This window comes from Triturus cristatus, chromosome 8 (genome assembly GCF_964204655.1).
Source record: "Triturus cristatus chromosome 8, aTriCri1.1, whole genome shotgun sequence".
Taxonomy (NCBI): Eukaryota; Metazoa; Chordata; class Amphibia; order Caudata; family Salamandridae; genus Triturus; species Triturus cristatus.
Genome location: NC_140591.1, coordinates 411,569,208 through 411,596,905, shown reverse-complemented (window position 1 = coordinate 411,596,905; position 27,698 = coordinate 411,569,208). Strand labels below are relative to the sequence as shown.

Here is a 27,698-nt window from a genome sequence, read left to right as displayed (position 1 = left end):
GGTCCTTGTATTAAATATAACATGTTAATTAAGTCAATAGTTCACCATCCACAGGGGCCCACATATACTAATGCTAGGAATAGGGTTTGTGACACTTTTGTGACACAAACCTCTCACAAAGTGTTAGGGTGTGATTTACTATCCATGATTTGCATTAGATACTATCCCAAAGTAACTCAGAGTTGTGCTGTGCGCAGCTTTGCATTACTTTCCTTCTACGGGGCATTTTGTGGTTGGTGCATGGGCTTTCCCATGTGACCACCGATGGACTTTGATGCAAATCCCTATCTAAATCATTGGTAGAGAGGGGTTTGTGCCAAAATCTAACCCCTCCTCAAGGCAGGTGTAACGAGGAGGAAGGTTTTTAAATTCTCCTTGATTATCCCATTTTACATGTAAGCTGCATTGTACAGCACACATACATAGTGGAACAAGCCTAAAGCGTAGTTTTTGTACTGGAAGGCTTGCCTTCCAGTACAAAACCTATGTTTCAGAGAACACACATACCCTTGTACTATGGCATAAGGGTATGTGCTTTGGCAAATGGCTGCTATAAGCAGTAGCATAGCCAGTGTGTCATGGGCATTGGTGCAAGGAAGGAAATGGCCCTCTGGCTACTGTTTGAATTATAAATAGGGCTCCCGGTTTTATGGTATTTCTTTTTTTGTCATTTCCATCTGTATTTATACATATTTATTTTTTGCTAATTTTACCTGTATTTATCCATATTTATTTAATCTACTGCTGTTTAAGACTCATTACTAAAATCTATATATTTTTTAATCCCCTTGCCTGTCAATCCGCACAGCTATTGGCCTGGTAGTCATGACTGACAGCATTTAGAATCACTTAAAAACAACCCAATTTTCGTTTTTATCCACATTTTAAAATAAATGCAGACAGGAAAATATATGGTTTTCTGTCTGTATTTATCTGTAAAAATCAGTAAAAACGGAAAACAGGGAGCCTTAAAATAGAACTATAATCAGGGTTCAGTGGGCCCCTCAGACCTCTGGGCCCCTGCACTGTACCTGCAGCGCCAGTGGAAACTGGGCTACTGCCCTAAAGTGCACCAGCACTGGGAGAGAGAATAAATGCAGCATATCATCGTAGATACAGCACATTCGTTCTCTTTCCCTGTGAAACACGACAGTGAAACAACTTTGATGCACCGTTGCCTTGTCTCAAAGAAGAGCAAATCTTTGCCCAGACATTTATTGTTATGCAGCTCAGCAGTACTTATTTTATCATCCTCAGAAGGATGAAGGCTGAGTGGGCTCCCTGAAGTTTTAAACGTGTGACCATGAGGTCAAACACAGACTCCTAGAGTAGATGCATGCTTCCACTGAACCCAACTCCTTCATTTCTCTCAAATCCTTTTTCATTTGTTAAAGCAACACCATTCCAATCACTGAGCCAAATTGTATATTTCTAAGATGAAATACTTAAGCCGCTCAGGAACAGTAGGGAAATGACTGAATTGAATCCCAGTTGTTCACCGAAGCGCTTGCATTCTCTGAATATTAAACCCATCCGACTTTACAAAGTGCTGCCTCTCGGCCTGCATTCTTGCCGCATTTCCCAAGGCCTTTTGACTGCACAATACAAAATACAATTTTCGTGGCAAAATTTCAACTCCTAAAATAAAAATGCCCTCCCCCGGCCACACATACTTCCATATAGGCATACATGGGCAGATGAAAACCTCCTCACCATTTCCTTAACTTCTCCAATCTGACCCATCTTCGATTTTTTAAACCTAATCACCACCTGTTCACCAATGCATATCCTCCCATTGCAAACACAACACCACCTCTTGCTCAGCAACTCTGGGACCCTGAGCGCCACAAGAGCACCCACACCACACATAGCGTGAATACTGTCCCCTCCCACTCTTCGACGTCACACTTCCCTCATGCATGTCCCTTTCGTTTTCCCATCCTTGCCAGCATTATTCTCCACATCTCTCCACCCTAAAAGCTTGTTGATGGTCCACGTGGCTACGTTGTGAGCAAATTTACCAGGCAGAGGTGCTGCATAATTGTGAAAATCAGAGCTGCCACGTGGCCTCATGTCCAGTACAACACCTGTAGCCAGGTCTGAGTTTTTAATTTTTTTTATTATCCAAATGGTCTAGGTCACAGTGGTTCCCAAACTTTTAACTTCTGGGGACCCCCACTTAATCATTACTGGAACGCGGGGACCCCAACTGAAACATTATTCGAATCCAGTGACCCCCCATAAGTCATTACTGGAAGTCGGGGACCCCGGCCTAAGCACTGTGTGTTGATGATTTGAACCACAAAACAATACACAAAAATACAAAAAAAGCATTCATCAAACAAATACATGAATAACACATTTTATTTAATTAGAAAACATATAAATAAAGAAGAAATCAAAATGTAATTTTAATAGAATGGTTGGAGCTTTTCTAAATTCAATTGAGGCCACTCATCATCCATACTATATTCAGTTTGATGCACTTGCACTGCTCCCGCAAATCAATCTGAGGATACAAATTTAATTTTTAGTCTCCAGTTTCAAATTCCTTCACATTTACAGTATGTTTTAAAATGTTCAATTGTACATTTAGCCTCTTTATATATCTACACTTTATTGATCTGTTAATATTATTTGATTTTCAAAGTAGTCACAGCCCCCCTGAGGAAGCTTCGGGGACCCCCAGGGGTCCCCGGACCCCAGTTTGGGAACCTTGCAACCACCTGCTATAAAGACAAACACTAAACTGCTAATCAGAAAATGCAGAGTGGTGTAGGCTAGGTCCACCCACGGACCATTCCAGCCTCGGACAGACTCTGACTCACCTGAAGGGCTGATGGCTGAGGCCTGGCCTGCAGCTTCAGATGCAGACGCAAGACAGGGCAGGGGCAGGGCAAAGCTAGCCATGCAGGCAGGAAGGGGCTCTAGTAATAATTTAAATGATTATGGCCGGTGAGTGAAGGACGGTCCTTCTCAGTTTCTGGCGTGGCATGGCTGCCTCACCTCACAAGTCACACGCACTTCAATTGCACTCCGCAATGCGCATGACAAATTCAATGGAATTGGTCACCAGCCCCACCTTGGACTTGCGCAGAAGCGGAGACAACTGCGCACCGCGCACCCACCCACCATTTAATCAATGAAGAGCTGTGCCTCAGAGGCCCGGCTGGAGCCCGCGCGTGCACACTGCGCAGTTGAACTTGCGCACCATTTAATTCAGTCCTGACTTAATTAACACTGTGAAGAGCGGCAGCCTCTGAGGCCTGGCCTGGGCCCTGGCGTGCGGCTGCGCACTATTTAATTTTTTAAGAGCCCGGGCGTGCACACCATCATGATGAAGAGGTTTCGTGCTTGCTGGCTCCCGCTGAGTGAGGGGGCCCCTGGAGCGCGGTGGCCCCCCTGCAATGGGGAGGCTGCGGGGGCCTGTGTTACGCCCCTGGTTGTTTAGCTTAGTTGTTGGGAGGCTTTTGAGGTATAGATTTTACCCTGTTGTGCTCGAGCTCACTGTTTTTCATATTTTACTCCTCTGTCCTCTGGCTGATAGTGAAAGGAGTTGTTTAGTGCAGTGCCGTCTTAACATATGGGCATGCTGGGCAGTTGCCCGGGGGCCCCACGAGCATAGCCATTCAGACCAGAATTTAACACTCATTTTCCGTAAACATTGTTATTCCTGTGAGTGGTTGTTTAGGCAGGGCCCAGTGCACTGCTTTGCTCGGGGTCCTTTAATGCTGGTAAGACGTCCCTGGTTTAGTAGGGCTACCATTTGTCCTGTGCCAACTAGGGGCGCCATTTGTAGCGCATGCTCTTCAGTTGCCCAGAGCTCAACAGTTGGGATGACCTCCACCTATTTGAAGCAGGCCAATTTGCAGACGCGCAGCCTAAACAGTGCCTGATACAATAGCACGTTAGCACTTTACTTTTAAATGAAATCCTCAGAAGTATATTTTTATGTTTGTTATTTTTATACCTACTTTTGTAATTGTTTCTTTTGACAGTTAGGAGGCTAATGAGGGGCTAATTTTACTGTGTTGGGCTTGAACTCCCAGTTTTGTGTTTTTTACTCCTTGGTCTGGTGGCTGATTTCGGTTTAGTGGGGCTTCCATTTGTCCTGTGCAGTCTTGAGGCGCCATTATTTAGTGAGTGCACCCTAGTTGCCCAGGGTTCATCGGGGGGGGGGGGGGGGTGACCTCCACATATTTAAAGGTGACCAACGCGCAAAGCCCAAAAGGTAGCATGACCTCCATCTATTGAAAGCAGGCCAATGTGCGGATGCGCAAGCCCGTCAGCGTCTGGCACCAGCGTCCAGGAACCTGGGCCAATTGGTATCAGTCCGGTTTTCTACTCTTGCGCAGACCTAATGTCTTGGAGGGGCTCAAACTCTATGGTCTGTCTTCACAATATGTCTCGGTGGATTGACTTTATAACTGTAAGTTCTGTGATTTCTGTTTCACAGCTTCTGTATTCATTCAGCTGAGGGCAAGCAGTTCCGCAAAAAATAATACACGCTTCTTTATTATGAACTGTCGTTCAATAAGGAAGAACCAACTTGACCTATTTAATATCCTAGTTTTTAATAATACTATAGCTGTATTTTTAAGAGACTTGTCTCAATGAGAGTTCTGCGCTGGATATTGTCCTGGCAGTATTGAAAGGCTATTGTATCATTAGATGTAATTGTATAGGAAAAAGAGGGGTTGGCCTTTCGATTATATTTAAAGCTACGCTGATCTGCAATACATTTAATATCAAGATAGTGGGCCACAAGGCTACCCACCATCTTCTTGCTCAAAATGTCCTATAATGTTTCAATCTCCGGCGCCTTAATTTATCATCCACCCAGCCCAGAGGGCGGGTTTGCAAAATCAATCAGTGACTCAGTCGCACCATATGCTCTGATGTTTGCCAATTTCACTATCTTAAGGGACCTGAATTTGCATTTTCATAATCCACATGACAGCCAGGCCTCTGGCTTGATTAAAGAAGCACTCAACGGGGCACCTATTAGATCCGGTGTTCTTTAATTTAGCAATCCTAAAAGTGGGCTCCCCTCTTCAGCTGACTCGGTCAGAATATTTTGCAATATGATGGAGCTATATTTGGTAGGACTGAGTCCTCCCTTGCCCTCTCCCTCAGTTAACACTCGAAAGTTAACATAGCAGATGTGTGTGTGACCTAAATAAATTCAAATCAAGCCTTTTGGCTAGGGTGGAGGCCAATGGTGAAATAAATGTAGTGGGTGCAGTGGCGAGGGACTGGATCAGCTCCACTTTGAATGAACTTACTTCTCCTGTTTACCACTTTACCTAAGCCCAAACCACTGGCACCAAGGTTTCAAACTTTTGGAAGTTCTCCAAACTTTCATCCAGGCAATAATCAGCTCCCCCCTGGACTAAGGGAAAGCGTTACATCTTGGCATGACCCAGATGCTTTAAAGAAGGCTACAGACCATCCAGAACAGGGCGGCGTGTCTGCTATTACTGATTGCCAGATATGCGTTGGGCTCCTCCCATCTGCTCTGGCTTACTGTTGACACAAGAATCAAATTCAAGGCTCTGTGGCTGGTCTTTTGTGCTTTCTCTGCATTGGGCCCATTGTCATCAGCAAACTGATTCATCCTACAACCCATAGGGCCCTTAGGTCACCCAGTCTGAGACTTGCTTGTGTCCAGAGGGTAGGAAAAGCCCGAGCAGGCGGTCAATTATTTCGGGTTCTAGCTGCCAAACTCTGTGACTTGCTGCCACTCCAGTTCCACCCTGGTTCGACACCCATGAACTATATTAATGTTTAAACATAAACACAGCTTATCATTTTTCGTAATTTTTATAATCACTTATAAAAAAAAATTCGTTTCAGTTTTCCATTCTGCCCCTTGTGATGAGAATGCAATTTGAAAAAGAATCTCATGGAAAGTGGCAGGTCGGAAAAGTAAACATTAACATCAATCTCACATTCCCAGGGCATAGACAGCAGAGCTGGACAGTTGTGACCGGCTCATACAGAACTGCAATTGCTGATCACATGGAAATTTCGAACTACTATTACTTTTATTAATGTTTTTTAAATATGTTTTTATAAAATTTTCTCTTGACATGATTACAATAACATTTCAGAATTGTACGGTAATTACATCCATATACTAATTTGACATTAATAAGATAAAGTGAAGGTCCCATATGTGACCCTCACTCCCCACAATATACATAGAGCAGTGCAGTCTAAATTGGGTTTCATAATCCTTAATCAACTGTGCACCTGTACAAGCCCCATACACTGCAGTGACCTGCTCTACACTATTAGCACATGTTCACTCAATACAGAGAAGTGACAGACCAGGGGTGGGATCTCTGTAATTCGCTCGACCATACAGTTAAAATGTCGAGTTTTTTTCTAGTTTTTGATTCTCATTTATCCAGGGAACAGAATTTGTTAGATGACTATGAATCATCCCCTACCCTTTACTTGTTGGGTTTTGGGTCCCTTGAAAACCTGCCTATGCTTAGAATAAACAGTTAACAATGAAAGCCCTTTTTTGTCAGCAACAAAGTTGTTGCTTCGTTATTATAATCTAAACTATCATTTCTGTTTTTTACTGTACAAAATTGAATGTGTCTGGTTTAATACTCTGTGTACGTTTAACTTGGGCTAATAATTTTCCTTATCATAGCATTGTAGTTCTAACCGTAGGTCTTTAAGCTATATATTGGGATCTGTGCTTAGTTCTCTGTGTGGCAATACATAATAACACGGAGAAATCTTCAAGGCATTCCCATTGTCTGGCTCTAAAGCTGCTCAGTGTTCTAGTTAATAGAGTCAAGAGGCGATGTGAGGGTCATGCACCGACATGACAAAAAGCCTGTTGTCTTACCAAATCTTACATCATCAGCAGTCACCAACACAAAGGTTTCTGGAATGTCTTTTAATTTGATGATCTCTTGTTGGGTTGTAAAACCTGTTGTGCCATCTTTCACACGATGGCCCTTGTCTAGCAGTGTAGCAACAGAGGAAAGACTGTTTGGGCATCATTGTATATTTATCAGTAGAGGTTGCACGACGAGCAGCCTTATGTTTGTTACATTCTCCTGGAGTTCCATTGTCAGTGGTACACCAATTATTCTGGCAACGCTAATGGCGGTACTTTTCCTAGCACATGCTACGTTACTGTGTGCATCTCTAAGTGTTCATTAAAATCATTGTAATTGGGCGGATAGATTTGTGTCTCTATTGAAAGTTTACTCCTTCCTTCCCATACAAGGACACAAAAGAAGCTCTTACGTCCTTGCAAATGGCTAACGAACACTCAAGATGTTTGAAACTTTATTTAAACATTTGCACTGCCTGTTTTACTGAGGCCTTATTAACTAGCTGCAGGTAGGGTGGGATGGTGAGAGGTTTGTTACTTATGAAAGTAGCAACAGACAAATCATTTTTGTTAAATAACTGTGTTTTAAAAAAAAAATTTTGATTGCATTTGTTTGCCTTTTTCTCCTACCTTAAGGGAGTTCAACATTTTGCCAATAGAGTGTAAACCTCATTGTTATTTGAACTTTATTCCCTTGCCCCTGAGCATTTTCCTTTGACACAATATTTTCAATTATACCATTAAGGTGTGAGTATTTGTAACTGGTTGGTGGGAACATCTTTGAGATGACCAGAGGGGCTCAAGGGAACATTGGTACAATGGGTAGGTTAGAAGCCAGTTCCCTATAGCCTTCTATTAAGGTATTCCATTAGGATAGTTCAGTGAGTATGATGTGTGTTCTTTGTCTTCAAACTTTGCCATGATACATCCTTGGATTGATTCTTGGGTTGATTGCCCTTGTGCAGCCAGTTACTTGTGCCTTGAAGCTCTTCCATTAAATGGTCAGCAACAGAATTTAGAAAAAAAGCAGTAAATTGAAGTTTTACGTGTTTTAACTGTCATAGGGTTAGACGATGACTTTGCAGGGTGTGGGGATGGATATCAAGGTCATTAGCTCTAGCCTAGATGTTGGACTCCATATCTGCCGCAGTTAATTGTTTTGTACTTTAGTACCTAATGCTCCAGAAGAAAAGATCATTCTTCCTGAGCAAAGTGTAAATGTGCTTTGCTTGCCGTTGCCCATCTTGTGATAAATCAACATATGAAAGCTAATGAAAGAAAATACCGTGCCGTTCAATGATTTAAAATGTCATTTTGTCTACATTTGTTGTAGGATGTGCTTCAAAGCCACACTACATTCTTTTAGTTTGCAACAATAATAATTTTGAGAAAATAAAACAGTGCATGTATGCGGGGTCTTACTCAATTATCTATACAGGACAATGCATCAAAAAAATTGACTATCAATTATTCACACTTTACTTTGATAGACAGATATAGATAATAGTTTTAAACTGTGACATGGCTTTTTCTAGACCAGGCGTGTCTATTGTAGGTGCAGGAGGGCTGGGTCCATACTACATTTTCTAGATATCTGATGACAATATAAATGCCCGCTGCCTAGGTTAAATTTATGCAAATGTTTCTTTGTGGCTATCCTGAAAATCTGCCTTAGAGCTGCCCTTCTGGATTTACAACCGACGACGGTTGTTTAGGACATCTTTAGGACGAAGATTATCCTTGTCTGCACTGAAACAGTTGGTTGCTCTGTAAAGTGGCCGGTTGGCTTTCAACCTATCATTTAATGAGCGTTACTCTGGGAAATGAGCGTCCGGGACTCCGTTCAGGAGCATAGCGCCTCCTTCTTTTGGGGCTACCCCTTGATTTGTTGGGTTCTCTTAACAGCTGAGGAGAAATGGTATGAAGTCAAATTGAACATGGGCATTGTAAACAGTTGATCAATTTCAAACCATTCATGTAAAGATTTCACCTGGTTAACCACACTGTAGAGATCATCTCACTGTGACCAGCCCCTTGACCTCAAGCTTGTTTGTTCCATGACTGCTCTGCTGCCGTGTGTGGAGGTTCAAGTTTTATTAACTTTTTAAAAGAGTGAAATGAAAGTGTGGAGCTATTTACGGCACCTAAGGCCGGTTGAGTTAATATCCCTTTATCTTTTTTCAGACTCTGCTCAGGTCAACGGAAGGCCCAGCGTGATCGCCATCCACCCAGACTTCCGGATGGTCGTGCTGGCGAACAGACCCGGATTTCCATTCCTGGGGAATGACTTCTTTGGCGCGTTAGGTAAGTAATAAACCTCATTAAGGGTTTCCAAGGAAAGCTCTAGGCTGACGTTATGGTAAATTGGCATCGACTTTGCCGATCTGCGCTCTGCCTTGATTTCTCCTCCCTACAGCCTCTGCTCCAATCAGCAGACGTGTTCAATCTTAGGGCAGCAGTCCATGTCGTGTAAGAGGGCAAGTCTTCCGCATGACGAGGTTTCTGTTTTCAAAATGTAAATGCAATTTATGAAAATATGCTTGTGGCTACGGGGATAGGCTTGCTTAACTTTAATCAGATTTCTGCTTGCACGAGCGCACATTAAAAGGCTTCTTCAAAATGCAATAAAATGTAGTAAAGAATTCTGAACCACACGCTGAAGGGCACAGATCACATAAATAAAATACAAACATTGATTTTTGGCTGCCATACAATCATGCAATAGTGAAAAACAGCCGACTCTTACTGTTTGCAGCGTGGTGCTAAATAGCACATGGGTTCACATTAGCACCACCTGGCCAGTTTATGCCCAGGTTAATATTACTGTTACTGGCACCTGCCAGCAGGCCCCGGTTTGAGGAATTTTTATCTGATTGGCCAAGGGTGCGATGGCGTGGGCCAACGTGTCCCCAGTTTTTGACAATTCTAGAGGTAGCCTCTAAGCGATAGATTCCAATTATGTTTTCTTCCAAACAGTCATACAGAGCATGGGGAGAATTCTTTGAGAGTAAAAGCTGATGTTTATATCCCTCAGGCCCAATCCTCACAATTTCCAGCAGGCCAGGCTCTTCAATAAAAGCTCCCGCATACCAAGCAGATTGTAAAATACCAGTAGTTCACGTTTGAGAAGATCCCCGCAACCCTACCCAAGCCTTTGCATCCTTGCACTAGGAATTCTGGCTTTTTACTCCTTTCCATTTGCCAACACTTATTTCTTTGCACACTGCGATCCTTATAACAATTTTTTTTACTGTAATTTTTTTTTTTATTGATAAGGTTTTAAAAAATAGCAACAGATTTTTAAAAAAAGGAAGCAATATTCTTGATACCTGAGAGCAGTTTCCATGCCTGGTAACTCTAAAACTGGTAATTGCAGTCAAAGGGGCGTATCACGCTGAGAGCCCTGGGGCACTATGGTTATACAGAAGTTTGAGCAGCTCAGACTGAAAACAACTGATAGTGCTGACGCACATATAGAGCCAGTGCTTTCTTCAGAGTGCATTCCCTCATTTTCTTGGGAGTATGGCCCCAAGCAAATGAGGGAATGACTGCCTCTGCGCGCGACCCATATCATGGGTGTGGGTGCAGGGGCAAATAGACCTTCAGGATGTTCACTGACAATACACTACAAAAAGGTGGTACACAGTCTGTGTGCCTACTTAAGCCAGACTTCTGAAGGGTGCCAAGGGGCTACCATGAACCCCCCCAGACATCGCCCAGCAGGCAGGTGCAGTCACTAACTGCACCTGCCTGCAAGTGGCTCTCTCTCCCCTTTTTAGGTCTCGCTGAGCACAGCGCATGCGCTGGCTCGGAGAGACATTTTGTATGTGGGATTTTCAAAGTGCTGTTTTGCTGCATGTGCACAGCTGGCCTCTAATGGCTCCTCAACTCGCACTCCCCCCTCCCTTCTCATTAGCTTTATAGATTGAGGCTCCTTTGTTTGTATTACCCCCTCCCTCCTCTCCCCGCTCTTTTTGCACTACCCCCTCCCTTCTCTCCCCGCGTCATCTCGGATTGCATTGCACTACCCCCTCCCTTTTCGTCAGCTTCCTTGGAGCTCCTCTGCTTGTGTTGTTGTCAGTGAGAACTTCAGCCCGGCAGGGGCACAGATTGTGTGCATCAAAAGTAAAGCGCGGGTGCCACGATTATACCAAAAGTAAAGAAATAGAAAAAAACATCTATTTCTTTACTTATGGTATAATCGCGGCACACGCGCTTTACTTATAACATCAAAAGTAAAGCGTTGGTGCCGCGATGCTTGTTTAAAGTTGCACCACTGTATTATAAACATCCGCAAACATACGTTTCGTGTTTAAAATCTCCACCAAGTCATGCATAAAGAGATAGGATCCTAATTATTTACTAGCAGTAGGACGTCCGATCTAACAAGCATGCACAATTCACATAAAAGCATAGAGCCCTATGGGAGCATGCTGTGCAAGATACCCTTTGATATCTCATTTGACTTTGGGAGCTGCCAGAACTTACCTGTAACCTGCTGGGCCACGCCACGCCATTACCGCCGACACCGCCAAGAGTCCAGGGGACTACAGAGGACACGCCATCTTCCGCGTCGCCGCCCCGGGACTGCATTTCCCGGCAGCCTCAGCGGCGGCGCGACGTAGTGACGCCAGGAGGCGCCATAAATTACAGGGAGACCGGCGGAGCGGGGGGAGCTGCCAGAACTTACCTGTAACCTGCTGGGCCACGCCACGCCATTACCGCCGACACCGCCAAGAGTCCAGGGGACTACAGAGGACACGCCATCTTCCGCGTCGCCGCCCCGGGACTGCATTTCCCGGCAGCCTCAGCGGCGGCGCGACGTAGTGACGCCAGGAGGCGCCATAAATTACAGGGAGACCCGCTTCGCGGGACGCGTGCGGGACGCGCCGGTCTAAGCCCGGGCAAAGGGCGGGCCGTCTGTGGCCGTCCGGGGCAGGAGGAGGCAGGGCGGGGCCATCCCCCTGACATCGGACATCAGATCTCCTGCCGCTCCACAGGTATTGCCGTTGTATGCTATACTTACCGTTGCGCCCCTTGTGTATTGTTGTGGTGCTGTTTGGCAGAGACGGACTTGTGGTTATATTCCGGATCCTGTTGCGGGGACTGCCAATTCCATGATGTCATAATAAGGTAGTCTCGGGGGCGGGCTCAATGAACAATTTTCTAGTCAAGAGGGTAACTAAGATCAACGAGGATAGAAGAGCTTCCTTGGGTAAAATAGATGATTTGGATCATGCCCCCTCTCTAGCAATAACCGCTACATTGGAGGACTTCCCAGATGGCGATAGAATCACGGACTGTTTTCCACAAGATCATAACGTGACCGAACTAATTTGTAATACAGTAGCTCCTATTGTCCAGGAGCAGGATAACGCAGCAATGGTCTCCATAATCAATGACACGTTACGCCCTGACTCTGAGGTAGATTCAGAAACATTGGAAGAAACTAGGGGCAAGAGACCAGTTAGATCTTGCAGAAGGCTTCAAAGTAAGAGGGGGGGTAAGACCTCCCAGAGGAGAAGGGTGGAAACTCATCGGCCAGATAGACACAGTTCCCCCAAAACCAACTTAATTGTAGAGCCTATGAAGGATCCCAGGATCCCAAGATTACTTTGAGCCTAGAACAGTTTGATCTGTTAATTGAACTTATTGAGGCTGTTGTAGACCTAAAACTTAAAGCCTGTATTGACCGTCTTACAGCCAAACTGGACACTGCAAATGCGGAAATTAAAAGACTTGGAGGTTTACTGGATCGACAGCTGGTTAAATCCTCTCAGGCGAATCCCTTACCCCCTCATAATAGTTTAGCAAACCTCGGGGTGACGGGTTGTAGTGTTACAAAAGTTCCCAACTCTTTACCTATGATTCGTCCTGTTGATAGTTCAGACCATAATCTTACTGTCCCCTTAGTAACTCATCCCCCATCAACAGATGTGGATTCCGATCAGGCGAGGGGTCTGCAGAGACCTGGCATTAACATTAATGCTGTACAAAGTAGACGCGCCAATACTATTAATTTGCCCCCGGAATGCGCTCCATACGTCATCGTACTTGCAGACGTTCCACTACTCGGCCCAAGCAACTCAGAGCCGCAAGTGGAAGCGCACGAATCCCTCAAAAACAAAGTGGTGGCCTGGTTAGGCGCTAAGTGTGGTTTTCCTTCCAAACTTGCTGGTGATATAATCACGACAAGGAGAGTGAACTGGATTGGCCCATCAAGGAAATTCTGTAGGGGGGACTGCGTGGTTGTGAATTTTAAATATCCACAACACGTGGCCACTGTCCTCCTGCGGGCAGCATCTCTGCTGGAGGAGAGCGACAGCATCCGTGTTCGCCCATTGGGGTATTTTTACAACAAGGCCAATTTTCCCTCCGCGTCGAGACCAAGACTTTATCCATTTACCCCGGTGGGGCCTAGTCGGGCGCAGCAATGTTCTTTGCAGTGCCGTGAAAATGCCACCTCATGGGGTCCCCCCATTTTTACGCACAACAGGTTTGATGTGCTCTCAGGTCTCGACCTCTGTGATTGACGGGAAGAGGGAGAGGGTACAGAGGTCGCCGTGGTTGCGGCCCGAACATCTATGGTCCACGTACCCTCTTCTGAGGTGGTCAAGAACAATTTACCTGAGATCGTTATTAGTGACATTGGGGGAAGGGTTAGGCTGCTATCTTGGAACATTGCTGGTTTGCGGGCCAAGAAGGGAGACCCCAGCTGGGAAAGCTTTGTCAAGAGTTATGATGTTATTGCCTTGCAAGAGACTTGGGACTTGGAATGTGACTACTGGATAGATGGCTTTACATCTTTTTTTGTCCCTGCCTTGCCTTCCTTAGCTGGCCGGAACAAAGGAGGCCTTATGATGTTGGTTTCAGTGAATTTAAAAGGCAAACTGATTATGTTAGACTGTGCCTCCAAAAATTTTATCATTCTGGAGTTAACCACAGAGGATGGTGGTAAATTGTTGTTGGTTAACTGTTACAATGCCCCCAATAGTAATCCAGAATCCTCGCATTTTAATTGGTTATTAGATTTTTTAACTCTCTACGGAGACAAGCAAACCACTTTGTTTCGAATCATTTTAATGGGTGATTTTAATGTTCATTTGTGTTCTAAATGTGTTATGGTTGATATGGAGGGGCCAGGCAGTGTGTCACCCCCTCATTTAGAACACACACTGAATGGTCGAGCACTTGAAAATGTACTGCTGTTAAATGAGTTATTCGAAGCTGAATTTTCTGATACTACCACACGGGTTGCCACTTACACGGGCAGGGCTAGCGACTCGATTATTGACTTTATCTTTATTTCGAGATTCTTTCTTAATTATGTGATTACTTATAATGCTATTGATATGCCCATGAGTGATCACAACCCTGTCGGACTGGTGCTAACAAATAGTGCCTTATTGTCAAAATTGGTTGTTCTCCAGCAGACTATTTTGCCTTTAAAAGTAAAGGATCAGGGGAGAAGACTTAAATGGGAGGCGGTTGTACCAGAACATTTTTTTGTAACTTTATCTAATTCAGTCGCAGATGAGTTAAGGGTGTGTGCTACTCCTCTAGCCGGGCACAATGATGTTATATCTTCATTTGAAGGTATTTGCAGGTTTGTGTCTAGCAGTCTTCTAGCCAAAGGGCAGGGGGACAAACAATATCAGGCAAAAGGCTGGTTTGATAAAAACTGTAGCAAAGCCCATAACCGCCTCAAAAAAGCCCTTAGTGCCCGCCCAAGGAACAAGGAGCTTGTGGCACGACTGAGGAAGGATTATAATACGGTCATTTCTCTACGTAAAAAAGAATTAAAAAGTAAAGCTTGGGAGGACCTAAGGGACAAAGCTACCCTAAAAAATAGTGCTGAATTCTGGACAATAATAAATTCTCCATTTCTTACAGGCGCCCAAAACTCAGTACAGGAATTAAACATCTCAGAAGTTGAGTGGCTGTCTCACTTTGAAAAAATATATGACAGCCACAGAGAGCTGGACCCTTTTATAATCCCTGTAACTGGTAGTCCAATGGAACCTGTGAGTTTTGAAACCTGTGAGGTACTTAGAGCCATAGAGGAGACAGCTGGGCGTAAGGCACCCGGCCCAGATGGAGTACCTGCAGATATGTACAGGGCAAACCCACTGTTTTGGGCAAATATTTTAACTAGAGTTTTTAACGCCGCCGCAATAGTGGGTTTCCCTGAGTCCTGGTCCCTCGCTACAATCGTCCCTATTTTTAAAAAAGGGCAGAGAGGAGACCCAAAATGTTATCGACCCATATCGCTTCTGGACTCCTCGGTCAAAATTTTAGGCAAGGTTGTTTTGGCGAGGATTTCCGCGTGGGCCAGGGGAAATAACATCTTATCCGAGGCTCAATTTGGCTTTAGGTCAGGGAGGAGTACTGAGGACCAATGCCTCAACCTCCACCTTATATTGTCCAAATACACTAAAGCAAAAGGGGGCAGCTTATTCCTGGGTTTTATGGACTTGTCCACAGCTTTTGATCTTGTTAATAGATCAAAACTGTGGGCAATGTTGTTGGAGATGGGCCTCGATAGCTCCCTGGTGCACTTTCTAGCGGAGCTTCACAAAGATCTGAGGGCCCGCATTAGAATGACCACCGATGGAAAGTGCACCGAGAGCTTTAGATCCACTAGAGGGGTCCGCCAGGGGTGTATCCTGGCTCCAATGTTGTTTACGCTCTATGTGAACTCTTTGGAGGGTTACCTAACGTCTGTTACAAAAGATTTTCCTTGCATGGGGGGTGCACCAATCCCGGTGCTCCTCTATGCAGATGACGCGGTACTCATAGCTAGGACCCCAGTTGCCCTACAAAAGTTATTAGACGCCTTTTGTAATTTTATGAGTAGTCTCGATTTGGTGATTAATAAAAGTAAATCACATACCATGTCTGTCGGACGTGGCATGCGTAAAGAAAAATCCTTTTTCTGTGACGGAGAGGTGATTACTAGTGTTAAGGTCTTCACCTATCTGGGTGTGATCTTTGATCAGAGGGGATCTTGGACACCGCAGGTAACATCTAAAATTAATGCGGTAAGAAGTTCGTACGGTGCAATTTTGGGTTTTGCAAAGAGATTGGGGGGGAAACCTATGGAGGCCATTATGGCCATCTATAAAGCCAAGACAATTGCTATTGCTAGATATGGTGCAGCTGTCTGGGGTTACGTTAACGTCATAGATATCCAGACAGAGGAAAATAAATTTTTTCGTTCATTGCTGGGGTTACCCCAGTCAACTGCTACCTTCTCAGTACACTTAGAGCTGGGAATGGGTTACATTTTAGACATTTTAAATCTAGCTCCACTTTTGATGTGGATAAAGCTTTGGCTTAACCCCAACCTTAGCCTAAATCACCGGATCATCAAAGATTGCCTCCAACTTGATCACAGAAGGGATATTCAGTGGCTGTCATATATCGAAACTATGACAGCTTTTTTGGGTCGCCCTGAAATTTTTAGTTGCCCTGAAGCCTTGTGTAGAGCTGACTTACAATGGGTGAAAATAAATTTTCTGAGAATTCGCACAGCTGAGCGTGAAGCCCGCGATTTATGCAAACCCTCTGTGAGGGCTCACGTTCTGATATCCCCTTCTTGTGTGCTGGCCCCTTATTTAACCATGGTAATTAATCCTTTCCATAGATGGCTTTTATCCAAATTTCGGTTTAACCAAATTTATACAGTGCTGTGGGATGTGAAAGACTGGTGCAAGCTGGAGGAATCGGCCCCATGCAAATGTGATGGTTTCTCTATTCAGGATAACGCCCACTTTTTGTTTTTTTGTTCCTTCTATCATGAACCGCGTATAAAATACCTAAAATCTATTCTGAAGGACTTGGGATTTATCCAGTACAAGCCTGCACTGTTTTATTTACAAATGTTGCTCTCTCCTCTTATTATGTATTGCACTGCTAGTTTTCTAGCCGCATCTGTGAGATGCAAGAGAACAAGGCTTAGGTTGGAAGAACAATAGGAATTTGGACCCTGCTATATCGCCCAGTCGAGTGCTTTTTAATCTATTTTATGTATCTATCGCCCTTTTAATCTGCTTTTTAACCTACAAACTGTTTAATATTGTATTAATCTTATCAATTGTTTTATAGATGAACTTTTGATATTTGCTGTAGTATGCTTTTATGATTTTAATTAATCGAATAAAGTGGAATTTGACTTGACTTGACTTGACTTTGAATTTCCTCTTGAAACCGAGGAACCCTGCAAAAGATCCTCTTCAGTCGCACTTGTCTGACAGAATGACTGTTTCTAACTGAGGAGCGCTGTGAAGCTACCGTCACATCCTGTAAACATGGCTGCGTCTACTTGGGGTTTGTTACTCGGCCTATGAAAACAAGCGTCGGTGAAAAACTCAAATTATGGAAAACGAATCAAAGGGCGCGCGTGTGCCTCGGAGAGAAAATTACAGAGCTATAGACAGTCTCGGCTCGCGAGCAAATATTGTTATTTTGATTTGCATCGGGACTCTTCTGTGCAATTTACAGAAGGTGTCTAAACCTTCAGAGTGGACGATAGATGGAGTGGATTCCAATGGGATGTCGCCATTATGTATTCTCGAGTGCCCAATTAACCTCCAGTAAATCAACATCTATTTATGTAAGCAGTAACGATGCTTGAGAAATTATTAATTCTTATCAGTGGGCATTATGCGGTTATTAGACTGCCACTACTCTCGCGGAAATTCATGGCGTCGCCTTCATGATCGCGCTTTCACTAGCTGGAACGCCTGCCAGCTTGAGTATAAATACTGTTTTCATCAGTTGCATGATTTTATTCAGAGATGGCAGAGAGGTTCAGTTTATAATATGGCCTGAAATTAGCTATAAATTCCAAGCTCTCATTGAAGCTATAAATTTAGAAGTGCTGGCACCACATCACACACTGCTAAGAGCGGTTGGTTCGAAATCGTGGATGCATTTAATTCTGTATACTGAAATGATGCTTATATATTTTGTAAATTGTTCTTATGGCTTTGTTATCACCGTGCTAATAAAGTGTGTGCAGCAGTGCTTGAAATGGAAAAATGGAAGTGCTTGTTTCTGAGAAGTGCTGGTACTCTCCAATTAAAAGTATTACATTTCTCTTTAGAAGCACATTTAAAGCACTGGTATAAAGGCAAAATGAACCACACATTTCACAAAGGACCCCACCACCCCCCTTGTTCACCAGAAGTTTGGCAGGAGGCGGAAATACCTAGACACAACTTGAGTTTTCATTCTTCCTTGCGTTTACTGAAAACATAAACGTGTAATATAAAGGCAAAGAGCAGATCTAATTGACCTTACATTATAGAGCGCTCATTTGTTTCTGATATAATGAAGTAAAGGGGGAACGGCCATATTATAGTGTTGATTTAACCTTTTAGAAGCTCACTGATTAGATGGTTCCAATGAAGAATGTGCCACTTAATCGTTAGCAGGAGCATTGCAATAAATACTAATTTACCATTGCCCAGTTTAGGGTCAAAATGTTATTTGAGGTCAATCATGATTTGGCTGGTACTACATTACAGCCCAACTCAAGAATTCCGAGTAATACGGTAAATCCATATGAAATGTTTTCAGAAAAACTTTCACCAGGCCAATGTGCCAAATTTTCTCCCCAGAGTAAGTTATGGAATTTGCAGTATTACCGGTGGAAATCGGTGTGGTAACACACATTTCCCCAAGGGAAATTTGAAAGGTTGCATTGATGCGTGGCATTTAAGGGTAAGGGAAGTGCTTTGGAGCCACTAGGCCCATTTCCCCCCCACTTACCTGGTACTGGTCCTCCGACCAGTCTAGACCCTTCCTGCACCAGCCTTGCGCCTCGAGTTCCGCACCTCAATCTTCCTGGAGCATCCTCTCTCCTCTCCTCTCTCTGACACTTGTTCCATCTCAGTCTCAATTGCTCTCCTCTCACTCTCTCTCTCGTGCCGGTTCTTGACTTTCTGTGCACCCTCTTCAGGGACTTTTTCTGTCTTTGCCTCTCTTTTACGCCTCTTCTTGGGCCTTTGGCCCTCTTTCTCACACTTTTCCACACTCTCTCTTCTTTTTTGCCTCTTGCCTCATCATTTCGCCCCTTTCTTGGCCTTCAGCCCTCTCACTCGCACTTTTTTCATACTCTCTACTTTCTGCTCTTTCCTTTGTTGTAGTCTTGCTTCCTTCTAGCCCCCCTCTCTTTTCTTTTGCCTCTTTCTGGGCCTTCAACCTTCTTCCTCATACTTTATTATACTCTAAGCTCTCTTTTCCCGTTCTTGCATACTGTGGGTGCCTCTCCCCTGTTATTTCAACTCTTTGTGCTTATGGGTCTCACTCACACACACAACCACACACACACACTCACAACCAAACACACAACCACAACTACACACACAACCACTACAATACACAACCACAACCACACACACAACCACAACACACAGAACCACACACACACAGAACCACACACAACCACACACACAACCACACACACAATAACACAAACACAAAACCACAAACTCAACCACACACAACCACTACACACACAACCACATCACACAACAACACACAACCACATAGAACCACACCACACACCACACACAAAACCACAAACACAACCACAACCACTCACACACACAACCACCCACACACACAACCACCCACACACACAACCACACACACACACAACCACACACACACAACCACACACACACAAAACCACACACTCAACCACACACAACCACTACACACACAACCACATCACACAACCACAAACAACCACTACACACACACCCACAACAATACACACACACACACAGAACGACACACACCACACACACAACCACAAACACACACACAAAACCACAAACACACCCACAAAACCACAAACACAACCACTCACTCACACACACAACCACACACAACCACAACCACACACACACAACCACAACCACACACCCACAACCACACACCCACAACCACACACCCACAACCACACACCCACAACCAAACACACACAACCACACACACACACAACCACACACAACCACACACAACCACACACAACACACACACACAACCACAAACTGTTTTTGGGCTGTCAGCATAAATACGCTGTCACCAAACACGATGAACACCTCAGGAAAGTTTGGGAAGTCACCCCCAACTTTGAAACCACTTACTGTTGCAGAGTGTGTGCTGTACACATGGCAATACCTTGACACAGCAGACTGTTGCAAGGAATGCTTTGAGCCTCGGAGGCTGACAGACCTCAGTCTGTGCATTAGTTCACCCCGTCTTGGCGCTGCATAAAAACAGGGTGCCCACTGTCCAGCATGAAGTGAGACATTGTGATCGGGCTGATGATGCTGTTTAGCAGTCTGCTTAGAACATTGTGTTTCATTTAGGGCATTAAACATAAAGGAGGACTGGTAACACTGATAAAATGGATTTCATTTTGAGTAGTGACTAAAACTTTTTAAAAGCCTGCAGTGCTGAAACAAGCATTTGCAATGCAATAGGTCGCGCATTTGCAAAAGTTTCAGCTATTGTCATTGTTCATGACAATGCCTTTTTTATCTATTTTATAAACAATCACATAAATAAATGGCATTATGATTTACAATGCCAATAGCTAGTGTTGCATTTTTATTAGCAATGCCAACTGCTCACACTTTTATAATGTGAGACCTATTGCATTGCAAATGCTTGTTTAAATTGCAGACAGCATGCATTCTGAAACACATTATGTCTATACTTATAAACAGCCGCTCTGTATTTCATTAAAAGCACTGCCCCCAGGGCAGCCGCGGGTTCCGGGCTGTCCTGAGGAGAGCGCATTAATTGTGACATGGGGCACTGTGCCTGTTTGCACCCAGCGCACCTGTTTAAAGGTGCGCAGGTACGCTACCAGGGGCAGTGCTCCCTATCTGTAATACCGGCCCTGTTGTTATTTGAAGCTCTCTTACAAACTCATCCATGCATGGGTTTGCTGGGAGCGCCATCTCATGCGCTAAAATGGTCACATTTTGTTTCCACTCATTGTGCGACTGGAATATAAGAGGACAGGATATAGTGTGGAAATGGTGCTTTCACAAGCTGCTGTTGCAATCCCTATAACAACTGTGGATACATACATTTCATGAAGTACTGGAAAAGCTTCAGCATAATCGTGCACAATTTCACAAATGGTGGCAACATATGCACAAGTGTAGCTCCTTGAGGCAGGCACACTGCATATTTTTTCTGAATGTGTATGTGATGCGGCTTTGGGTCCTGTAGGTCGAAGGACCACATGCTCTGCAGCTTTTGTGCATGAATCATCAGCTGTGCAACCTCTCACTATAACAGCGAACCTTAACAAACCTAGTGCAATGCAGTGAAATGTAAAAAGTAAAACACTATTTAGGAAATGTGATCAAATAGAATAGAATACATTTTGTATTAAAATTGTACATAATTGGTTTTAAAACCGCTGTATAAAGTATATGCTGTGATATACAAAGACACTATCCATTTATCCAAAAATCATACTTTGTGGCAAAACTTTAGTGATATCAATTTTAAAATATACCTATGGAATGCATCATTTTGTTCTGAAGTAAGTTTGGATAATTAACCATAATGCCACCATGTATATATCATGCCACATTGCATAACTTTTGGTAGCTCTGTATTGAACTGAATTTTGATCAGTTCCATTGATAGTACATGTTAAGAGTAAGATCACTATAGGCAGGACCTTTGAAACTATGCAGAACGGGAGTACCAAATTATACAACACGGTTGACTAAATTATTCAATTCAGTTCACAGCATTTCTAGAGCGCACAGCTGCCTCCGGGGAGGCATCCCGGTGGTAGTAGAAAGTTCCATGCGAAGGAAGTCTAAAAACAGACAAGGGCCAATTAGCCTATCAAACAGGAGTCAAAAAGCCAAGTCTTGATACTGTCTGAAACAGGGTTCAGAGGGGCAGGAACGCAAACCAGGAGACAGTACACTCCAAAGTTTGGGAGTTAGATAAGATCAGAAACTCCCCCCTCTTCTTGCTTTGTAGATACGTACAACCTGGAGCAATTTCAACTCATTCAATCTAAGGGATCTTGTTTGCGAATAAGGCTTCAATCTGGATCTAAGATAGAGAGGACCTTTGTGAGTAAAGTTTCTAAAAGCAAAGATGAGTGCCGTAAATTGAATCCTCTTGATGACTGGGAGCCAATGAAGATGCCGTAGGTGATGAGAGACTTACAAATGCAGGGGGATTTTGAGGATTAGGCGAGCAGCAGCATTTTGAATGAATTGTAGCCGTTAAATTTTAAAAAGCAGATAGGCCTAAATACAAGCTATTGGCATAGTCCAATTTGGATGTGACTAAAGTATGAACGATCGTTTTCCGACAGTCTACAGGAATCAGGTGGAGCATCCTCCGGAGGGCCCTCAAGGTGGCAAAGCAGGTAGCATATAGTGTTTTGACTTGAGCCTCAAAAGTGAGATTGAAAACAAATTTTATCCCCAGGTTCTTCACTACTGAATCCGGGGAGGGAGAAGGACCTAATTCCGATTGCCACCAAATGTTAGCCTCCAGGAAAGACTTGGTGCCAAAAAATAGGATTTCATTTTTTTTCAGAATTCAATTTCAGGCAGCTTCCATTCGTCCATTCCACAATGGCCTTCAAGGCAGGATTTAAGAGAACACAAGGCTGCGGGTGCGTTTTCATAAAAAGCCAAGAGGTGCTCGGTGTCATCTGCATAGGAGACCACCCTTACTCCTAAGACTCAGGAAGTTTAGTCAAAGGCTCAAGTTAGATATTAAAAAGGGTGGAACTGAGTGCCGAACCCAGAGGCACTCCGCACTCTAGAGGTTTAGATGAAGAGGTGAAAGGAGGCAGGAAGGCCGCCTGAGAGCGATCCTTCAGAAAAAAGTTGAGCCAAAGCAAGGAAAGCCAAAAAATGAAACAAGGAAACCAGGTAATGCGGCATAGTATGGCACATTTTGTGATAGTACTACTTCATTACGTTGTAACTTTTCTTTTTTTTTTACTCCTGTTATCACTATCCGGGCATAGGTTGTATCTCAGTAGTACACGTTTGCCACCCAAGTATAACAATAAGCAACAGAAAAGTGACCAGTCAGCTTTTGTGAAGGGTCTTCAACTGTGCAGCAACATTTCTTGCAGTATTTTTTCAAAATTTTTGATCCATTTGAGCTAGAAACATTTGTTTAACAGTCTGCATATTATGCATCAGATAATGGACTTTGTGGCAAATGCGTCAAATTTATAATTATGCGGAAAACACAATAGCCGTAAAATTGCATAATTCAAGTGGACCCGACTATAACCTGGGAATGTGCAATGTTCTGTAACAAGAATTTTGGACATAAAAAGCCCACTTTTGTAAGCCTGTCACACTGGTAAGAATAAATTCAGCCCAGCACAATTTTTACTTGAGATAAAACTGTTATTTTCTTCCGGCAGGGAACAGGCAGTCGCACATGTTCTAGTAGACATTGTAATTCCACATTATGGTTGCACATCCAATGAGGCATTAACTGCCACTATCTGAATAGTAAACTGCATGCTCCCTTCTGCAGTATATTGCTATACGCATCCTACACCGATTACATGACACTCTCAGAACCTTCACACAGAAACAGCCATAATTGAGGTGCAGAAGGCCGTTTATAGCCTTGGACCCTGGTGCCACTGCACCTGCTGCATCATTGGAAGGTAAACTACTGTCCCCTCCCCACAGCAGCTTGCCTCAGACAAAGGGTTGCCACCCCCTTGTTTTTCTTTACCGGTATGAGCAGTATTTTACTGTCTCAGCCAGTACAGAAATATGGAAAATCATCGAGTCGGTATGTTTCTCGCTATCAGTACATAATTCAAACGGCCATTGGTTAAACGATGCACTTGAAAATATGTTCTGGGGGTTCCTTGATGACTCCTGACTGATAATTAAAGTTAAAAAAAAGTGGAAAGAATCATGTTTGGCTGTCGACATGGAGGAAACACTTACCGGATGCTTTCTCATGGCCTATTCTGCTGTGACTGGGAGGGCCAAAGGTCATGTTTAGGTGGGCCTGGTGCTAGAATATGGCCTTCCTGCCAGGTGCCGTCTGAGCTGAAAACAATGCTTTAAGTGAGACGAAACAGGTGGGAGGGCTATGAAAGGGGTGTGGCTTTAGAAGTATATTTAAGAAGCCTTTACAAAAAGAGTGTGTTGTGTAAGCATGGGAGCGATAGAACCCCTGGCTTGATAAATTGCTAATGCGAATCTTATTTGACAAAGGATAACCAAAACCAGCATGCGCTACAATATTTATTTCACTGCCTGTAATGCTCTTTTATCTTTGGCCATAAATATTAAAACATTTCATAAGGAGATTTTAAATCTAAGCAGCGATAACTTTTTTATTCCATTGGAATGAAATAGTATATTAGCTACTGGGACACCAGTGTTAATGATCTTTGACTGTACGCCCCATGTCATTGTGTCCTAAAGTGGACTTGCACTGATGTTGCATCGCCGCTCCAGTGAATGACAGGCAGGCAGGTACACTTCTTTTTTTAGGTCTCGGCTAGCGAAGGCTGCGCTTGCGCCGTCTCGCTCGCGAGATTTAACGTTTTAGAAGTGGGGCTTTAACCCGCCCCTCTTCTTCCCTCTTCTCCATTGGCTGGCCTCTTAAATGCTGGTCAGCCATTGGAGAAGAGCTTTGTCTCTCCAAACAAGCCCCGTCTTTTTCAGATTCGGGGGCGTGTTTTTTACTTTCTTTCTCTCCTCTGGAATGTAAACATTCCAGCCAATGGCAAGAGGAGAGAAAGAAAAACACGCCCACTAATCCGAAAACGCCGCTGCATTTCTCCGAGGCATTTCTGCTTGACCTCGGAGAAAGGCGGTGGTGTTTATGGCGTCATCCCCGTTGATGCTCAGTCTAAACACGGTCCCTCCAGGGGCCCTTCAGATGCCCTTGTTTTAACCAACTTCCAAGACGCGTGAAAGGTAAAATGTCAGACAAAAATCCTAATGCGATGTGTTCTGTTGGTAGGGATTCTGCCAGCTTTCGTGAGAGTGCCTCGGCGATTTGTGTCTCTGCTTCTCTGCTCTTGCGCAAGGAGCGTTTCGTGGTTAGTTACCTCGTCTACCGGGCATGTGCAGTTGAACCGTCTGCTGGCCCTTTTATGCTGCTAAGCAGCTAATAATAGTCGTGTTTGCTGAGTAATTTCGGTCCCGAACAATGGATGAGGCGGAGCAGGGGCATCTGACAGGCCCTGGCCGGAGCCCGCCTTCCGCCGGCTCCTCCTCCCTTCCACGGCCGAGACAGAGAAGGCTTTCCACGCTGCCTTCGGTTGCATCCCCTGCTCCTTGCACCGCGCGGAGGCTGCGGCAGGCAGACTGCTCCCGGACCCATACTCAGGCCATGCACCCCGACCCTCGAAGCAAGCAACCGGCCTCCACCAGCAGTAGCCCGCGCAAGACACGCCGCTGAGACCCCCAGATCACCGTCCTTTGTGCTTCCGCCCCGTCGCCGCTGGTGGTCCACCGAGCCCCTCCTCCCTTGCCTCCCAGGTGGTCCGTGGCTTGCGGTCAGGATGTGTGTGAGCCTTCAGGCTATGCGCAATCTGTGTTTTGACGCGGGGAACAGCCGCCGGACTCCAGCCTGGAGGTTATCCAGACCCCTGCAGGCACTGGTGTCCGCTGGCACTGCTCCTTAAGGCACAACTAGCCAGACACCCTGCCACTGCCTCTTGGCTGGCTTTACTCCACCCCCACCGCGTGGACCTGCCTATTTACTACAGAGTTCTGTGGGGTAGGCCGACCCATTCTCCCACACACAACCTGGCAGTGTGCCTCTGTTGTGGCATTTGCCGACCCCCGTTGTGGAGAGCGGTGGGAAGTGTATGAATGTATTACGCACGCAGTCTTATTTTGGGTGGAAACATAATCCCCACTTTTTTTTCCATGTGTGTATTCACTCATGACAGAGGGCTTCACCAGATGCCGCGTGTTTTTGTTATCCGTGTCTGCCACCCTAGCCTCGTGTACGTTTCATTGCACCAGCCCCGTTGGCCATCTTCTGCACTCTCAATGTTAGCCCGCACCCGGTTTATTTTTCACATGCCCCCTCTCCATTGTGTCTCTCCCCCTCCCTTTTTTTGCGAGGCAGCCCTTCTCGTCCTCACCAGCCCTGTCTGTTTCCCCTCTCCAGGGGAAAGCTTCGGGCCGGAAAGCGCACCTCTGGCTGCGAGCAAAGTTCCAGGGACTGCTCTTCCGACTGGGCTGCTACATTCAGAGGAACTGCGGCAAATTCCTGGCGGTGGGTCTGCTAATCTTTGGCGCTTTCGCCGTCGGATTACGGGCCGCCAACCTGGAGACCAACGTGGAAGAGCTCTGGTTGGAAGGTAAGATGTGAACCTTGTTTTTCTAGCCACACTCCTCCCCCCGACTTAGCCGTGCTTTCCCCTTACACTCAGCAGGCAGGCCTACAAATGACTTCCACACGCTTGGAGGGGGTTGATTGGCAGCTGAGGTTTGGGGTGCTCGGAATTTTATAGACTTGGAGGGGGTTGATTGGCAGCTGAGGTTTGGGGTGCTCGGAATTTTATAGATATAGGAGGAGAGGCACTTGAAACTTTATTTTTCTGGTAGAGTTGTTTATGTTTACATATCTGGGCGTGCAAAGTAGTTTTGTAGAGACGGGGCCCTTGGAACTTTCCAATTTGTTTTCTTTAACTTCTTTAACTTTGTGAAGTTTGCACACTTGCTACACGATTTAAGGAAAGGGCAGCCCGTTCCGGGGTCACCAAAATGTTAGGGCAAAATTCTCTGGTTGCTCCGTCCATGCAGTGGAAAGTTTCATTAATGTTTCCTCCCCAAAGCTATACCCCCCTGCCTGTGTCAAAAGGCCTAAGGCAGGGCCACTGCAATTATGCAGGGTATGGCCAAACTAAATATGCGGCATGGTTGAGTAAATTATGCAGCAAGAAAAGACAAGTTATGCGGCTCATTTTGTGATAGTATTACTTAATTCTTTTTTCATTTTTAGGTCTCGGCTAGCGAAGGCTGCGCTTGCGTAGTCTCGCTCGCGAGATTTAACGTTTTCAGAAGTGGGGCTTTAACCCGCCCCTCTTCTTCCCTCTTCTTCCCGGTGTGACCGGGCGCTGACTTTGGGTGGAAACATTATGTTTGCAAGTAAATTATGGTTTTAAAAGCGCTTGCTGCCTCCTTCCTGGCCTCCAGCAATTTTCGGCAACAATAAAAATGTCATGATGACTCTGGTGTTTAATGTTTTTCCTAGAGAGAGATCGGAGTTTTGTCTAGTGGAAGTATTGACTCCTGGAAAGGTAGCACATAGGGTTAATGTGCCTGCTGCAAAGAACATGTACCATGCAAATCACAAAGTGCACATAATGTAAATAGGTCAGTGGGCTACTGCGTGTGTGTGTGTGTGTGTGTGTGTAGATGGCTCTGTGGGTGGCTCTATTTGTGTGTGGGTTGCTCTATGTGAGTGGCTCTGTGTGGGTGGCTCTGTGTGTGTGGGTGGCTTTGTGTGTGTGGCTCTGTGTGTGGGTGCAAATGCAATAGGTCTCGCATTTGAGAGTGATTAAGCAATTGACATTGTAAATAACAATGCCGTTTCTTAAAATGTTTTAAAAACAAAAACAAAAATAATGTCATGAGCAATGCCAATAGCTCTAACTTTAACAATGCCGAGACCATTGCATTATAAATGCTTGTTTTCTTCAGCTGGCAAAGGACAGGAAAAGAGAGCCTTGTAGGGCAATAATAAAATGTTTTTTCGTTGTTTTGTCCTGGCTTAGTTTAGGGTGGTGCTGGCTCACTTAGAGCGCTGAGAG

General features: G+C 44.7%; 1 protein-coding gene across 1 annotated transcript in view; it reads left to right on the top strand.

The window, feature by feature from the left end:
* The window catches only part of VWA8 (von Willebrand factor A domain containing 8), a 1,291,603-nt gene that overhangs the window by 701,167 nt on the left and 562,738 nt on the right, over positions 1-27,698 (top strand). Inside the window, exon 24 of the mRNA XM_085621802.1 lies at positions 9,047-9,166. Coding sequence (XP_085477928.1) covers positions 9,047-9,166 — 120 coding nt within the window. The remainder of the gene's footprint in view (positions 1-9,046; positions 9,167-27,698) is intronic.